Source organism: Pavona decussata, unplaced genomic scaffold (assembly GCF_977016875.1).
Source record: "Pavona decussata unplaced genomic scaffold, jaPavDecu1.1 SCAFFOLD_87, whole genome shotgun sequence".
Lineage (NCBI taxonomy): Eukaryota > Metazoa > Cnidaria > Anthozoa > Scleractinia > Agariciidae > Pavona > Pavona decussata.
The window spans coordinates 1,647,021-1,665,951 of record NW_028145504.1 but is presented as its reverse complement, the minus strand read 5'-3'; the positions used below and the strand labels follow the sequence as shown (position 1 = coordinate 1,665,951).

The following is an 18,931-nucleotide window of genomic DNA, read 5'->3' as shown; positions in this document are numbered from 1 at the left end:
ATGTTCAATACTGGTCACGCGTGACCGGTAACGTGAATTGACTGTAATAACGTACACCGTTTCATAAAACACAAAGAGGGCAACCAAGTTTCCTGTCAAGATTTGTTATTGGTCAGTGCGAAAACGTTTACTGCTTACCTTTTTCTTTGTGAACTGAGGGGGCGCCTGGAAAAAAGCCTCAAGTGTCTTTTGATGAATTGCTAGATTCCTCTTCCGAATTGCCTTGTGTTTGCTTGTGAAACCAAAGGAAAATTTGACCTTAGCATCAAAAGTCACTTAAGGTCTAAGAAACAGGCTAGAGTTACGCTCTTTGAGTGATATTATACTTGTTGTACAAGTTACATATTTTCAACATTTTTATTCACTCATGGGAACCTTGAAATTTATGTAGTACAAAGATTGTTAATGGTAAAATGTTAACCTAAACAAAACGATAAGCTAAATCGAAATGTTAAAAACTGAATACCATGATACATCAGTGTACTGCATGTGATTTGGTTGTGAAGAATAAGAGGGGGGGGGGGGGGGGGGCTTAATAACTTACTTCTTCTGAAAAGGGAGGGGGGCTTGATAGGTGAGGTAGGTAAGGTAAAACCTTTATTTAGACACCGTGTTTTCTTCAGGACTATACAATATTTAATGTAAATAAATCTCACTCCCTAAATAAATTAATGTTGTAAATAACTACTACAATAAGAAAAATGATAAAAACCTGCTTTACAAGGAAGCCGTGTATAAAAACAAAATAAAATTTATATAAGACTACTGTCAAAATCATAACTTTTCAACTTAGATTTAAATTCATTAAGAGACAGCGACTGTCGAATATTGAAAGGCAGACTATTCCACAGTACAACTCCGTTGTAAGACAGACGTCTTTTACAATAATTAGTGCGAAGCTGTGAGATAGCAAGCGTACCATCTGTTCACTATCTCTTAGGTTATAAGATAAAGGTATCAGAACGGAAGACAAAACATGAACTAAGATATTCCGGAACCATATTACTAGTTACAATCTTGTACATGATAATTGATATTAACAAGGCGTTGACGGTCCAGTTTAACCCAGTTTACCATCCGCAACAATTCATCAGTACTACGATCGTAATTTTAAAATGTTATGACATGGCTGCGCGATTTTGTAGAGAGAGATAGAGAGATAGATAGTTTATTTATCAAAAACCTTGCAGCCACAGGCTGAATTACGTTTGATTTACAATAAAATATATACTACAATAAAATACATGGCTAAGAAGAACTAATATAAAAGGACAAAAATATATAATTAAGAGAAAACAATATTACATCATTGCTTTATGGACATAGTGATAGATAAAACTATTTCGAGTACGAATGGTGTGGAGGCGCCGTGTAGTAAAAGAGTGCTGACTCCTTAAATTGACTTCGCACTCATTCGCACTCATACTTTTGAGAAAGACTCTTAGAACAGGATCCCCACACCGAACTGCAGTAATCGAGGTGAGGTTGGACTTACGAATTGTAAACGGGAAAGTAAAGTCTTACATGGGACCAAATATCTAATACGTTTAATGCCGCTAATTAATACCAGAAGCAATCTTTATAGAAAGTTCATTGATATGACACTCCCAAGTAAGATTTTCATCAATGTGTACACCTAAGGATTTAACAGTCGAGTATTGTTATATCGGAAACTGGTTGATATTAGCAGTAGGATTCGCCGTAAAATTTAAAAGCCTTTGCTTGGAACCAATCAGAAGGAATTCTGTCTTTGTCATATTTAAAGTCAGTTTGATGGCTGCAAGCCACCCTCGAATTCTCTTCAAATCAAGATTAATACAACTATTTATAATAATAATAATAATAATAATAATAATAATAATAATAATAATAATAATAATATTAATAATAATAATAATAATAATTTTTATTAACATATACCAAGCAGCTGAAATTGTTATTTACAAGTTAAAAGTTGAGAAAAGAACTATTAAAACCTATTTACAATTCATTCCGATTTCGAGACTAATTTTCAAGCACAAACTTTTCAAAAGAAAATACAAATGTCATAATAATAATAAAAATAATAAAAAGCAACATCTTAATCAACATATTCCAAACTATTTACAAGTTAAAAGTTCCGATTCCAAAAAAAAAAAAAAACAATTCACAGAAAATCAACGGACACACGCTTTGCCAGCGTTTAGGCGACAGTCATCGATGAAATCCCCTTGTGGAATTCTGTGGAAAGGTGTCCTGGAGCCTTTTACGCATGTGTGTACCGACCTTAAAATCTCAAAAGAAAGCAATGTTCTAATCCAAGTTCTAATAATAATAATAATAATAATAATAATAATAATAATAATAATAATAATAATAATAATATTTAATATTTATATTGCACATTTTCTATAAAAAATAACCAAATGCGCATTACAGACATTACTGAATAAAATCCAAAAAAAAAAAAAAAAATAAGAATAACATCACTACCAGCGAAAGTAATACTAGTGTCATCGGCGTACATCCTTGGTTGGGAATGCTGGAGGCAATTAGGCAAATCATTTATATATAATAGAAATAGAAGGGGCCCAAGAATCGTTCCCTGTGGAACACAACAGCGAAGGAACAATAGAGGATTTACGGGTCATTTCATCGATAGCGATCATCGCGTCTTCGATTTCGTCACAACGGCAAGCATGAGTGTCAGTTTGCCATGAGTAACTAAAACACAGAAAACCTAACATTGTACGGGAGAGCTGAATCCACGAGAAAGACTTTTGTTAATACTTATTAAAGCTTACTACTCACCACACTCGTCACCATTTGTAAAGTCCACTGGTTAATTAGTTGTGTCACGAGAGGTCGGTACAGGAAGTCAAGGGGATTATCGAGTAATTCCATTAGTTTACTGTGTCGCTCAAGTCGGTACAGGAAGTGCTGTGGAAACCAATGAGGAGGTCGCTTTGGAGGAGTGCCGGACTACACGGTGATTTTAGCTATGCTGTTATCTTGTTGTTTTAGCCATGCATGATGGGCTCTTGCATGTGTAGATTAAAATTGGGTATCTTCTGATTGGCTGAAAAAATCCTAATATCAGAGTTTCTTTGGAGAAGCGACAGCCGGAAATGCGTCTGTGCTTGTATAACTAGAAATACGTGTGCATGTATAATTAATGTTTGGGGCGATGCGAAAATCTTTCTGCGTCTCTTGCAAACCCAAACATTAATATCGCTCTTGTCAAGTCGCACTGGATCATATTTATCATTCGATGAATCACAAGATTAATTAAAAGGCTGGATTGAAGAAGAACTTGAGAAGCAATCACTCCAACCAGGAACCTTTTCGGTATAGAACCCAACATTGGTGGCACCAAAGAAAGCGAAAGAAACGGCTTGGCCGCCGTGTCAATTCGAACTCTGTAACTTGTTCATCTAACTGGAGCGTCTCAGTTCTTTTATGACTTGTCTTCAATTTCTATTACCTTCTTGTGGTACGGTATACAGCAGATAGGCTGCACGCCATTCTTCAAGTGATAATCAGCATGATTCTCGAGGTGATTAACACTCTCCTCGAGTTAATAGCTCGCGTGTTGTCAGAAATCTTCTTTGGAGCAGCGTTTATTATTGGGAAGATACTCGCCGTAATGTTTCCTCTGTTACTTTTACTTGCGTCAACAGTGGGGAGTTTTATTTTGCAAATAGCGCAAGAATTTGCGATCAACATTCTACCTCGCGTGTTGTCAGAAATCTGCTTTGGAGCAGGGAAGATACTCACTTTCATTTTACATCTGTTGCTTTTTACACGAGGACTTGTTGATCTGGCGGGATATGGCATTTTGTCCACTGTATTCATTGTCATATTCACTGTATTCTTGATTTGGTGGTTCCTGTCTTAGTCTCTTAGACTGAGGAAGTTATGCACGCGCGCGTTCGCAGTGCACTTGCTTGAACATTGACAGTCGGACAATCATTATTTGACGAACTAGTTGTCCTATCCGGTCGAAATACTTAATCACAAGTTACAGTCTTTGGAATATTGTTTACTTTTCATGAAACAAATATACGTATGTTGTCAAAATTTACGCTTGGTCCGTCAGGCTTGCGTTAAGTTCGTGTGCTCGTGATCATGTACGAGTATCTTCTGTACGAAATGATCAGAAGCTCTGTAGTTGGGTATGTGCTGTGGAAGAAGTATTCTTTAAATTTGCTCTACTGTCAAGCACCCCGCTTAATAAAAAACAAGATGCCCCTCTAATGGCATTACACGGAATGCTTAATGTAGCCCCTATTATTCCCCATTGTATGTTTCGCAGATATTTAAACACTATCCTCCCTTTGCAATTGAAATAATTGTCTGAATGGTTTTATTCAGAAATATTGCGTGATACTTGTCGTTGTGTTACTAGGAATCATACCAGAAATAACTCTGCAATAACGTCATGACCCCGCTGAACTGGTCTGGCCTCCTCTAGCTCTAATCCCGCGATCTGTTTCTGAAAGCGGAGTTTCTTCGATTTGAACTCTCCCAATTTCCACCGTTTCAACTGTCGAGTACTACCTAGAAGTTATTATTTAGATTTACCGCTTGAAAAAGGTTTGTTTTCTCTCTGAAAACGGCAGATCAGAGTCTTAAATTCATACATGTGGCCGCCATTGAACAAAAACAACTTTTCAAAATGATGACGTCACACAAGTAGAGATAAGTGGGTCCCCTCCCTCGTGATATACGCGCCGATAATAGATTTTGATTGGGCTGTTTTTGTTCAAGACAATCAGAACAATAAATCCCTTCTGGGAGAGGGTAGAATTTAATGTAGGTTTAATAAATAAATCAAATGATAATTTGACGTCACACAGAAAGGGATGAGTGGGTCCCTTCTCTCGTGATATGTGCCCGAATAAAAGATTTTGATTGGGCCGCTTTTGTTGAAGACAATCAGAACAATACATCCCTACCAGGGGAGGACATATTTTAATGCATAAATTAATGTGGCGATTTCTGACTACGACGAAGAAACACAAGATGCCTGCTATGCTGGCATTACGCGTGATGCTAAGGCTGATTCATTTATTCCAACTGTATGCTTCGCCGATTGATAAAACAATCCTTCCTAATGGAATAGTTTGAGTCACGACGATCGCGTTACGTTGTTTCCTTTGTTACGCGACTCAGACTATCACCGGAAATTTTAGCCTCCCAATCAGACGTTCTTAGGGCAGGAACGCGTGACGAACCCCCAAGATAAAGAACGTCTGCATGGGAGGCTACGGAAATTTGTAAAATTCCTTTGCGATAACGTAAGCTTCTCAATGACCTCTTTTCTGTCTGCAATCGCGTCGTGGTCTAAGACTGTCAAACAAAGCACGATTCCTTCGCTAAGAACTCACCAATTTCCACCGTTTTACGTGTCGGGTGCTTCTTAGAAGTTATTCTTTCGATTTACCGCTTCAAATGGTGAAATTTCCGTTTGAAAACGGCACACTTGAGTCCACAAAATGTTAAAACAATATGGCACGACAATTTAATCCGTCTTTAATAAATATATCAAATGATGCATTGACGTCACACAGGTAGGGGTGAGCGGGTCCCCTCCCTCGCGCTATAAGCGACAAGAATGGATTTTGATTGGCCTGCTGTTGTTGAAGACAATCAGAACAAGATGCCTGCTATACTGGCATTACGCGTGATGCTGGGGCTGATTCATTTATTCCAACTGTATGCTTCGCTGATTGATAAAACTATTCTTGCTAATGGAATAGTTTGAGTCACGACGATCGCGTTACGTTGTTTCCCTTGTGTTACGCTACTCAGGGTTTCAAGGGAAATTGCGGGAATTCCATTGCGATAACGTAAGCTTCTCAATGACCTCTTTTCAGTCTCGCGTCGTGGTCTAAGACTGTCAAACAAAGCACGATTCCTTCGCCAGGAATTTACCAATTTCCACCGTTTTAAATGTCGGGTGCTTCTTAGAAGTTATTCTTTCGATTTGCCGCTTCGAAATGGTGAAATTTCCGTTTGAAAACGGCACACTTGAGTCCAGAACATGTTAACAATATGGCGCCAAATTTAATCTGTTTTTAATAAATAGATCAAATGATGCGTTGACGTCACACAGGTAGGGGTGAGTGGGTCCCCTCCCTCGCGATGTAAGCGACAAGAATGGATTTTGATTGGCCTGCTCTGCTGAAGACAATCAGAACAATACACCCCGAGTAGGAGAGGGGTGAGTTTAATGAATAAATTAATGTACCGATTTGTAGCTACGAGGAAGAAAAAAAAAAAACAAGATGCCTGCTATACTGGCATTACGCGTGATGCTGGGGCTGATTCATTTATTCCAACTGTATGCTTTGCCGATTGATAAAACTATCCTTGCTAATGGAATAGTTTGAGTCACGACGATCGCGTTACGTTGTTTACCTTGTGTTACGCGACTCAGACTTTCACCGGAAATGTGTGGAATTCCATTACGATAACGTAAGCTTCTCAATGACCTCTTTTCAGTCTCGCGTCGTGGTCTAAGACTGTCAAACAAAGCACGATTCCTTCGCCATGAACTAACCAATTTCCACCGTTTTAAATGTCGAGTGCTTCTCAGAAGTTATTCTTTCGGCACACTTGAGTCCAGAGCATGTTATAAACATAAAACAGTTTTAATGAAGAAATCAAATGATGCGTTGACGTCACACAGGTAAGGGTGAGTGGGTCCCCTCCCTCGCGATATAAGCGACAAAAATGGATTTTGATTGGCCTGCTGTTGTTGAAGACAATCAGAAAAATACATCCCGAGTAGGAGAGGGGAGAGTTTAATGAATAAATTAATGTACAGATTTGTGGATACGAGGAAGAAAAAAAAAAAAAAGAAATCGACCCGTTTTTAGACACGGTATGCCCCCTCAGGGCATCCCGCGTAAAAAAAGAAATCGACCCGTTTTTAGACACGGTATGCCCCTTCAGGGCATCCCGCGTAACAATACATCCCGAGTAGGAGAGGGGAGAGTTTAATGAATAAATTAATGTACCGATTTGTAGCTACGACGAAGAAAAAGAAATCGTCCCGTTTTTAGACACGGTATGCCCCCTCAGGGCATCCCGCGTAAAAAGATACCCGACCGAAACCTAGACACGGCCTGCCCTGCGGGCATTCCGTGTAACAAGAATTGACGCTGTTACCAGCTTAAACTCGGGCCATATTTGACTGCGTGGTGCGTAAGCCTACGATCTTTTAGCAGTAATGACCTCCGGCATCGCTAATTCCCCTAAATAGATAGATACGGAGACATAGTGAGGCAACAAGTAACCACCAGATAGAATTGCATTACTTGCAGTCCCGGGGGGGGGGGGGGGGGTACTCCTCGGAATTCTTGGTGGGGGTGTGCCGCCCGGGTCTTCAAATCCCGACCCTATTTTAGACCTAAACATGCCATTTTCCACACCCGTTTTCAGACGAGACCTCTAAAATTCATACCCGTTTTCAGACCTGAACTTGCAAATAAACACCCGTTTTCAGACATGGCTTTATAAAATCGTTACATTATTATAGCATCCGAGTGAAATCACAACAAAGTATATTACGTTAAAGCATCTATCACGAGTTGTCACGAATAAAACTTTACAGTTACCGCATTTTCATAATGGCCGCTTTGTGTGTGGTCTCCCGGTAGGTGATTAAGCAATAATTATGCATCAGTGCCGAACGGAAGTTGACGCAAGGAGTAAAAGTAAGCTGGAATGACATAGTTTATCTATTTCTTTTTCTCGCTATCAGTTAGTCGTTCCAGTTACGTATTGAGAAGAAAAATATGTTTGTAAGCTTTCGTAAATGTTCCCGGCCCCAGAAACCCGACCCGATTTCAGACCGTAATTGTCAAAATCTATACCCGTTTTCAGACCAAAACGGCTCAAAAACCATACCCTTTGGGGCGGCACATACCTATATACCTTATATAGGAGAGTACCCCCCCCCCCCCCGGGCTTGCAGTCAGAATAAAATACAGGGGAAAACGACATTTGTTTAGTAGAATATCTTGTGCTTCATACCGGGATGCTTTAATTCCCAGGCTTTAATCCTTACGTTTTTCACCTTTGATTTGAAGACATTTGTACATTGATTATTTTTCAATACTAACCGTGAGTCAGATATGTGTGACCCCGGGTCATGATGACGCTAAAAGATCGCAATTTCTGGTATGGTCGTCGTGAAGGGCACATTCAAGTAGTGTTCTACGCTTTCTACCAAATCTTGTCGTGATCACTGGCATTGTATTAAAACGTAAACTTTTGCAAGCGTTTCCCGTCATCATTGTTCTAGTCCCGATGTTTACAGGTTTGGACAGAAATGATTTAAAGTAGTAATTCAGTAAGAATTTCCAGGATACATCTCTTTATCAATGCTTAAGTCTTATTTTTAGTCATTTGTCTTGAATCCGCCAAAAAATTAATTCTACTGATATTACCTCTACAAGATTGTAAGGATCAACTATGTACATTGAAAAAAGCACAAAATAAAGATTATTATTATTATTATTATTATTATTATTATTATTATTATTATTATTATTATTAGTAGTAGTAGTAGTAGTAGTAGTAGTAGTAGTAGTAGTAGTAGTAGTAGTAGTAGGAGTAGTAGTAGGAGTAGTAGTAGTAGTAGTAGTAGTAGTAGTAGTAGTAGTAGTAGTAGTAGTAGTAGTAGTAGTAGTAGTAGTAGTAGTAGTAGTAGTAGATTATTATTGTATGTGACTCGTCTTTGGTCATATACAAAGTCTTATGCATTATCTCTCGGATAATCGTGACACACACACACAAAAATAAATAATAAATAAAAGAGAACGCGACCGAGAACTTAATTCGGCGCCTCACGGCCCGAGTAACAAGCTACTATGTATGATAAGGAGACGCACCCTTTGTCGCAGGTTCACTTTTTTTTTAATTTGTTTCCTTTCCGAAAGCGCGGCATTCTTGTCCCCAGAGCCTCCTGTCCCTCTTAGCCGGCGGGGGCCTTCGCACGAGGGAAAGCCCAGCCTTGTCCGGGGGCTAAAGGCCCGTTTAAACGGTTTCCGCAACATTTGCCAGTTTAACATGCGTTCAACACATTGCTGAACCAAATGTCCAGGACGCTTCAACAGGTCGTTCAACATTGTTGAAAGTGTGACTGAAATGTTGATAGCTTGTTGAAAGGGTGTTGAATCGAGTTTAAATTGGTTTGAACTTTCTTTTAACATCGATTCAACATTTCCTCTGTTCTTGAGAATGCTAAATTGCGTTGGAACTGTTTGAACACCCCTTTCATCCAACATTCGCCGTACAACTTTTGTTGAACAAATGCTGGCCAAACTTTAAAACCGTTTAAACGGGTCTTAAGGTGGCTGGTCCAGTTTTCAGCTTTTTGACAGTTTATGACTTTGAAAGAATAGGACAAAAAGATAAACCAAGCCCATTGTAACACTTTTGTAGGTCTGAATTATATAATTTATAGTTGACCAAAATTAAGTGTTATTTCGGCACTGGCGGTTTCCATGGCAACGTTTTTAAAGGATTATTCTACTACCCGGTGACCCCCTGTTTTTTTGTGACATTTCAAAAGGAAAATGTACAATGATTTTAAAAAAAATTCTACGGAACGGATTTTTGTAAATTGGGAAAAAAAGACAATTTTTACGCAGTGAAAATTTCCTTACGTATAATTTTTAATTTTTTTTCCTGGTGTTTCCTCTCAATAATAATATGATATTGAAACAATAAAAAGAGGGGGTCACCGGACTTGTTTTTATGTAAAAGCCTTCGTGAGTTTAGAAATTCCCAGGCGCGTCCTCGCACTTTCAAAATCTGGATTCTATAAGATCAATAGTTGCTCATGATCTTTTCTGACTACCGCTGACTGTTGCGTGTGCTCGTGCGGGCAGCTACTCTTTGGAGAGTTTCGGAGTCAGTTGATCTGCTGTTTTCAGTTGTTTACTGCTTTGAAGATTGCTTAGTGGCCGTTATAGCCTCCTTGGATCACCATGAAGGATTTCCTTACAACGTCTGGCTAGATTAGCCATGTTTTTGCCAAATAGCACCAGATGAAAGTTTGAAATGGACCAAACTGCTTGCAGAACATGTGTCAGTCGGTGTTTCAGAATGTTGAGATTGCGAGACTTCTAAATTGTACAATGCTGCGCCTCTTTATTTGACATTTTCTCGGGCATTTGTCCTTATTATATTGTTCGCGGTTGTTTTCGTCGAAGTGTACAACGATGGCAGCCAACATTTTCTTCGTCCGCGTGACTCGGGGTGTCCTCGCTGATGAAGTTGTCGGTGGATTAAGCAGGATGGCGAGCAGTTACTAAAGGTCATCGTAAGAGTGGCCGTTGAGCACAAAAAATACAAACTATAGAATGTGGCGAAGACGATCAAGCGAGATAATTTCTAGTAGTATGTCGGTCCTTCAATTAATAAACATTTTGCGAGTCCTTGAAGCTCCGTCACGATCGATCGCAGTTTTGCCTTTCAAACTTAACATTGAACACCAGAAACAATTTGTCTTGAACATAAGGAATTAACTAAGGTCGTAATAGCAGACACAGTCTTGGATATACGCGAAACTCCTTTAAAACAGGACAAAATTAACCTAGCAGGAAAAAGCCGCGCGCCGCCATATTTAGTTTGATATTTTAGTCTCTCTTTATCGCGTGTCTTTTGCGCGTGACGCACGATAGTCAGACCTGCACCCCGCGCGAGGAAACTGGTACCAGCCACCTAAGAGGGCCAGGTGGCTCTGGGGACATGAAAGAAAGCGCGGTGGAACATTTCGTTTGCCTCTCGTGCTCGTTTGGAATGGAGACGACTGCTACGTAGGCTATGTCTAGAGAAGGAAAAGAGACCATCCCGATTGCTATTTCCCGCTAGTCTCACTGTGGAGAATCTAAAGAGTTGAAGAAAAAATACAGAGGTGAACCGAGAATCATGTAAAATAATTCTGAGCCTCTGAAAGAAAAATCGTCCAGGAAGACCCATCTGTTATAATTTCCGAAAATCTAAAACTGCACTCGAGCGTAAAGGAGCCTACATCAGGAACGATCTTTTCCCGCTTTGGCTTTAGCATGAAGCAACTAGGAGTGTAACAACTCACCCCCCCCCCCCCCCCAAATCTATAGCTTTATTCACGAGGCAAATTCGAACACGAATTTCACATTTACTATGTCAATATTTTGTTGTCTAAAATTAGGCCGCCTCAGCTGAAAGTAAAAGGTTTAAATTGAACACCAGTAAACTAAGTATTGTTCCTTTATTTCTTTGCTTAGACCTTTAAATCTTCTTTCAGCTTAAACATAAATTTATGTCAAGGATATCTACCATTTAGGATAAGTTTTTTAACTGGATTACCGTAACCAATCAGAGTTTGTTTGGTTTCAACAGTCACTGTTTATATTTTACTATGCATGCAGGTTGTACTTTATTTAAAAGCCGGCCAAAGAAGATAAACCCGTGTATTATACCAGCGTCATAAAATACGACAAGTACATGTACAGCCGAAGCTCTCGTAGGCGACCATCTGCCAAAATTGGAAAAAGTGGTCGCGCGATCGTAACAAGAGTTCGTCGCTTAAGCCAGCGACACACCTGGCGATTTGTTAATGAGTCAGTGTGACAAAAAGTTGTAGCCTTTTATATTTACATTAGAAAGAGATTTCTCACCTTATTTTGTTTCTGTGATGCCAAGTATGTCAAGCTTGGAGTCAAAGGAGCATAATAGTTCTTCAAATAAATTTAGGTTTTTTGATAAGCTTCTTATATTGCAATGAAGAATCGTGAGAGTTTTCGAGTCAGATTTAAGTAGCAATTTGTTGGAGCTATGGACTGAATAATATTCGGAACACGGGGTAGTTAACATTAAATCTGGGTCACACTCATATAACTTATCAGGATTTGAGAAAAGATCACAGAGGTCTAATTATCACGCCTGTCCGACCATCTGCCAAACAAAGCGTTAAATTCTTTATCAGATACACTCTGTTTTTTTTTATAAGAACGTCTAATTTTGGAGCTGAGGCTGAACATTCTTATATTTTTTTGCGATTTGAGGCTGAAAACGTTCTTAAGATGTTCTTAAATTACATAGTATACACTAAATGTATTTTAGTAAATCACCGGACGCGACCAGGAAACCTATCAAAGTGCATTGCCCGCATTTAAACGTTGAAACCCGCTGGCCCACCGCGACGGAGTAAAAACCCGCATTTGTGTTCAAGCTCTGAATTTTTGATAAAATCAGCCAATTCCTAACAGAATCTTAATTTTCATGCCGTGATTCCTACAAATAACAAATAAATGGCTCGTAAAACATGTTGAAAAACTACGCGAATTGCACGAAATGGCCTTTTAAGAGACCCTAATTTTTAAAAATTTCTGAGGGGGGCATGCCCCCAGACCCCCCCTAGAAGCGTGCGCCTTCGGCGCTCGTTGCTAACTTGGTCAACTTGAACACATATGACCAGCATTTCGGGTTCTCAAACTCGGGGTCTATGGGGTTAATTAATCGCACTGATCAAGAAACTTCGAATTCCTCGTGAGTTACAAAGCATTTCGTACTCGAGTCGTCAGTTCTCCGTTTTCTTGAGCAAGATCTTGCCACTTTCGGTAAGTCATTAGGCTTTCGGCTTTCGTTTGAATTGGAATCAAGGTGATTATTCCCTTGTGGTTTGATAGCCGCTTGTATCAACGCGCTACTTTGAAAGAACACAACTAACTCGGAAAAGCGCTCCATAATCACAGCCGTTGATAAATACAACGAGTGTAAGACGCTGAAGGTGATAGCCCACCAATTTATTCAAGGGAAGTTAAGATTTGAGGAAGTCAAGATCAACCAGGATTGTATTATAAACACTACGCCGTTTTAACATACACAGCGTCTATTGTAAATGAAAATCGCTCTTGTCAAGTGGGACTGGACTATTTTTATCACTGAATCGAACGAATGTCTCCTAAGATAGAGATTCAAGAGGAACTTGAAAAGCAGCGAAAGCATAAACCACATTGAGGTTGGCGTGACCTTTTCGGTGTAGCACCCAATGCAACATGGCACCGAAGAAAGCGAAAGAAACGGCTTCGCCGCCGTCTCAGTTCGAAATCCATGACTTGTTCATCCAACTGGGACGTCTTATTTTACGACTTATCTGCAATTTTTATCTTCTTGTGGTGCGGTGCACAGGAGATGGGTTGTACGCCATAATTCAAACGATATTCAGCATAATTGTCGAGGTGATCGAAATGCTCCTCGTGTTAATAGCTCGCGCGTTGTCAGAAATCTTCTTTGGAGCAGCGCTTATTATAGAGAAGATACTCGCTGCAATTTTACATCTGTTGCTTCTACTTATGTTAAAAGTAGGGAGTTTTATTAACCAAACAGCGCGAGGACTTGTTGAACAGGCGGGATATGGTATTTCATCCGTTGTATTTATTACCATAACTGTACTGATTTGGTGGTGTGCTGTTGGGGTCTTAGAGGAAATTAGTCATGCGATCATGCATTTGCTTGGACATCAGTTGACAGTCAGACAATCATGATTTGACGAACTACGCGCGTTGTCCCATCCCGTCGAAATGGTTTAATAATCACAAGCTACAGTATTTGGGAAATATTTGTGAACAAATAATGTAAGCAAATACATGTCATACGTATCCCGGAGTATCTAATCAAACGTTCAGCAACCGAACCCAATCGAACACCAATCGTTCGATTGGGTTCGGTAATCGAGCGTCCGGTTACCGAACAGTCGACAATTGCGTTCGATATTATTCGATAGGTTTGATAATCAAACTCAGAGCAAATTAGATGTTTGATTACTGAACCCAACCGAACGATGGTTGTTCGATTGAGTTTGATTGAATTTTGGTTCGATTTTGTTCCATTAGATACCCCGGGACTTAGGGTCCAGACGCACTGGACTGCATGCCAAAATTTGTCTGGCCCTTCCAAAAATCTAGACAAAATTGGTCTCTGCCAAATTTTCAATTTGTCAAGCGTGGGCGCACTGAGACAGCGCAAAATATTTGTTAACCATAAGGGTAAATCACACGGAAGTAAACACCATAGCTTGCGCACTGTTAGCGAGAAAGGTTACATGAGATCTCAGGAGTCATGGGCTTATGGTGATCGTTAACCGCTTCGATCGAATTCGTTGCCTCGGCATATTATTACTTGTATTCTAGTTTTTTTCTTCCTTGAATTCGTTCAACTCCAGTAGAGGCAGTTGCTACTTCTACTATGCCAGTGGAGGCTTCACCTTGTTCGACTGCAGCTGGCTCTAGAGTACCACAACAGATTTGTCCGTAGAAGGCGGCGAAGGCCTCATCCTTATTATTGGAACCTACCTAGGCCTTGCAATTCTTGGTTTGAAATTCATTTTTATAGGCGTTATATCCCCGAAGAATTCTTTCTTTTTTTTCGATTGACATTTTCCTTCAAATCATGGCGTGTAAATTAACAAATCGGTCAGATTTTACGCCTGACAAAAATTTGTCCTGCTCCAAGGTAGGACGACGGTGTCTTTCAAGTTTGGTAAGCCTTGACAAAATTTGGTACATCTAAAAATCACCGGGCGCACTTGTCTCAGGAAACTGGTGACAGATTTTTTCGCAAAATAAATGAAAATTTGCCCAGTGCGTCCGGGCCCTTATACTGTGAAAGTTTAAGCCCAAGGCTTAAACGGACCAAGGCTTGGTCCGTCTGGCTCGTGGAGTTCATGCGCTCGTGATCACGAGTACTTCTGTACGAAACGATCAGAAGCTCTGTAGTTGGGTATATGTTGTGGAAGCCTGAAGTATTCTTTAAATTTACCCTACTGTCAAGCATCCCGCCTAATAAAAAATACACTACTGTGTATCATGATAAAGAGATGCACCCTTTGTCGCAGGTTCATATTTTTAAAATTTTTCCCAAATATGCCTTTGTTTCCTTTTCGAAAGCGCAGATTCTTGTCCCCAGGGCCTCCTGTCCCTCTTAGCCGGCGGGGCCTTCGCACGAGGGAAAGGGCAGCCATGTCTGGCGGAAGGCCCGTTTAAACGGTTTCAAAATTCGCTTCAACATGCGTTCAACACTTTGTTGAACCAAATGTTGAAAGTGTGTTGAATCAAGTTTAAATTGGTTTAAACTTTCATTCAACATCGATTCAACATTTCCTTTGTTCTTGAAAATGTTGAATTGAGTTGTAACCGTTTGAACACTCCGTTCATCCAACATTCGCCCAACATCCGTACAACTTTTGTTGAACTACTGTTGGCCAAACCTTGAAACCGTTTAAACTGGCCTTTTAAACGGCGGCTCTGGGGACGAGAATGAAAGCGCGGCGGAAGCTTTCTTTTGCCTCTCGTGTTCGTTTGGAAAGGAGACGACCGCTACGTAGGCTAAGTCTAGAGAAGGAAAAGAAATCATCCCGCTTGTTATTCAATTCCGAATCCTACTTGTCAATTCCTAGTCTGTGGAAGATTTCAAGGGTTGAAGAAAAGAATACAGAGGCGAACCAAGAATCATGTAAAATGATTCTGAGCCTCTGAAAGAAAAATCGTCCAGGAAGACCCTTCTATTATAATTTCCGAAAATCTATAGAATTGCACTCGAGCGTAAAGGAGCCTACATTGAAGGAAGGATCTTTTGTCGCTTTCTTTAACATAAAGCAACTAGGAGTGTACATAACTAACTCACCCCCACAAATCTACAGCTTTATTCACGGGGCAAATTCGAATCGGATTTCACATTTATTCTGTCAATATTCTATTGCATCTCGCCGCACGGACAATGCAATAGGATGAAATGACTGGTTGGTTACTTGGCCAGACCAAGGTTCCTTTTAAACCGCAGTTCGATCCGTGTGTAAGACATACGTACTTGTCTATAGTATATCAGATATACAAGATGATTGTAAATTTCTACTGCGTGTAATACCAGCGTAGACTAGGTATTTTCTTGTGGTAACGATATTTTATTATTTGTCTCAATAGGCGGCCTCAGTTGGAAGTAAGAGTTTTGAATTGAAGAACTAATTGAACACCAGTAAACTAAGTATTGTTCCTTTATTTTTTTTCCTTAGACCTTTGAAGCTACTCTAACCTTAAATATAAATTTATATCAAGGATATCTACCATTTAGGATGTTTTTTACTGGATTACCGTAACCAATCAAAGTTTGTTTGGTTTCAACAGACACTGTTTTTATTTTGCTATACAGGTAAGTACTTTATTTAAAAACCGGCCAAAGAAGATAAACCCGTTTATTATACCAGCGTCATAAAATACGACAAGTACATGTACAGTCGAAGCTCTCGTAAGCGACCACCTCAGGAATTGGAAAAAGTGGTCGTAACAAGAGTTGGTCGCTTACGAGAATGCTGAATCTCGTAAGTGACCAAAAGCTGAAACAACAGAAGCTGGTCACAGCAAAAAGCTTTCTACCTCGGTCTCAGGGAAACACCCTTGATCCAGCAATAAAGCCTCTTGAATTTTAGATTCGAGATCTTACTCAGTCTACGAACATCATTAGGTAGTGCAATTTTACTGTAAATGTGATTACGAAGTGTATACTTTTAAGAAAGAGTTGCCTTAATACGTTTCAGAATCTTAAGCTTTGAGTGGTCGCTTACAAGAGCTTGAAAACAAAGGAAAAGACCAGTTGGTTATTCCCAAAGTTGGTCGCGGACACTAGAGCTGGTCGCTTACGAAAGCGGTCGCAAGGAGAGCTTCGACTGTACTTGACAATATGTAAAGAAGGAGAAGGTACGAGATGGGGTCGATTTTGTCGTGTATTTAACAATTATTCCACGAGCGCGCGTTGGATATGAGATGGTAAATAGCCAACGAGGCGCGCAGCGCCGAGTTGGCTATAATCATCTCATATCCAACAAGCGCGAGTGGAATAATTGTTTTATTAAAAACGCCCCCAAGATGAGACAAATCTTCCCGAATTTATTTTGTAAGAAAAAACCGGATGTTACAATATACAGATAATTTCCGGTTTAACTCATTTCATGACATGTCACATGTCTATCAACTGAACTGTCAAATCCTGCGCGCGTTGTTCTGAATGAATTATAAAACGCGACGATCAAAATGCATCAAGTTTGTCAAATTTTCGCTGCTTGAATAAGTGAAAAAATTTTCTGTTAATGTTTACAAGACACAGTTTAACCGCTTCCACTAAAATTATTGTGAACTTGCACGTTGGTGCAGTTGTAAAAGTTAAACTGCGGAGGAAAGCGATGCAGCCCTTGCTCGCCATGTGCGTAGTTGTCATGCATGTTGTTGGAAACCGCCACTTGATTATGCTGGACGAGAACTGACGCTGGGGATGCTTGAATTGCCGTGGTAGATGAGCTTGTAGCCTGTAAATCCAGCTGCCGTCCTGCTGTGTTTTCTTTGTCAGCTGAAGTGGCTTCGTGGCCGTGAAGGAACGAACTGAGCGCTTCCGACATCTTCTTTTGCTGGTCGAGGGAAGGTCGATCGTTGTAGCTTTCGATTGAATGGTCGGATTTGTGGCCGGTGACTGATTTAATGTGCCTCGTCTCACAGTTGTTGTCAGAAAGGATGGTCACCGAAGTTGCCCTGAGGCAATGATTCGTGAGGTGAGGCTGGATCCCTGCTCGAGAGCTCATTAACTTGAACATCGAATCTAGAATGTTCGCTCCAAGAGGCGAATTGCAGTACCACACTTTATCTTCGTCAGGATTAAAGCTTCTTGCTTTTTCCCGTGGACGCTGAAAAAGGCAATCTAACTTAGGATTCAAGTGGGACAAGTAATTTTTTATGGTTTTCACCGGGCATTTGGCAGATTCTGGCACAGAAAATATTTTCGCGTCCGACTCATCTTCGGCATCGGAAAGGCCACCTTGATGATTTTTCGTCGCTGGCAACGAGCCGGGAAACTCTCTGTTAAGCTCAAAATACTCTTCTCCTTGTGGAGTAGCTCTGAGGGCAAGCATGGCAGGCTTCATATTTCGCTGATTTTCTCTGCCACGTCTTCCGAAGTATATGCCAAGGTAGAACCACGCTGTTCTTTGAAGCTGTGCTGGATCTTTCGTGTCTGCCGGACCAAGTTCACCGCTTTGGAAGAGCTTCTCAACTTGCTGTTTCGAGATGGCCTTTTTATGCACAACACCACTAATTTTGCCAGACTTTCTCAGTTCCTTGACAAATGCGTCTAAGATCTTGTTTGCTTCGGTAAAAGCAGGGTCGACAACGATAGAAAACTGTTTGGAGTGTGGAGGCATGCGAAGATACCTGTCAATGGCTGCACGAATTGCCTTCAAGGAAGATGACTTGTAAAACTGACCGTCTAGTTTTCTTGCTGATGTATAAAAACTTTTAAGGCAAGCATTGAGTTCCTCTTTACGCATTTCTTCGATTGGTGTAACACTAAATTTGTTCCCAGAAGTCAAAAGCCAGTCTGAAAAGGTTAGTGAAATGTAACCAATTAATTTAATTAATTTGTAAATTGTCTCAACTTGCATTGTTTTGCTTCGCATTATTAAACTATAAACACAGATGCTTAAATTGTCAAAATAAAGTTTTGAAGTTGCTACCTTGAAATATTTTCATGCCATACTTTGTGGCTTTCTTTGTGCTTCCTGGTGTTGCGTTTTGTAACAGTTCAAGGACTTCTTTTTCATTTAACTCCGGCGCGAAGCGATTTTCGCCGGCCGCCATTGTTTCCTCAGAAAATTTTTTTTAGCTCCCTTTTAATTTTAAGCTGACGCGTACACTTACCATATTTGTAGCTTATGGTATATTAGCTCATATACCATGATAGCTAAGCCAATGAAAAGTCTTGAATTGCATTATCCAATGATTCAGTTTTTAATAATTTCAAATATCCCATGTCAGTTAGACAATATAGTTCATGATATTTGTTACTATTGTTTTAATCAAAATGAAAACTAAAATAAAACGAGTTTTCTCACTGTCACTGCACTGTTTGATCA

The 18,931-nt window shown here is 40.0% G+C and overlaps 1 protein-coding gene across 1 annotated transcript; it reads right to left on the bottom strand.

Annotated features, from left to right (window-relative positions):
* Positions 1–16,007: 16,007 nt before the first annotated feature.
* Positions 16,008–18,782, bottom strand: LOC146474704 (uncharacterized). Its single transcript, XM_085116483.1, has one exon. The coding sequence runs from the start codon at positions 18,473–18,475 to the stop codon at positions 17,138–17,140; it is 1,338 nt and encodes a 445-aa protein (XP_084972609.1). The 5' UTR covers positions 18,476–18,782; the 3' UTR covers positions 16,008–17,137.
* Positions 18,783–18,931: the final 149 nt, after the last annotated feature.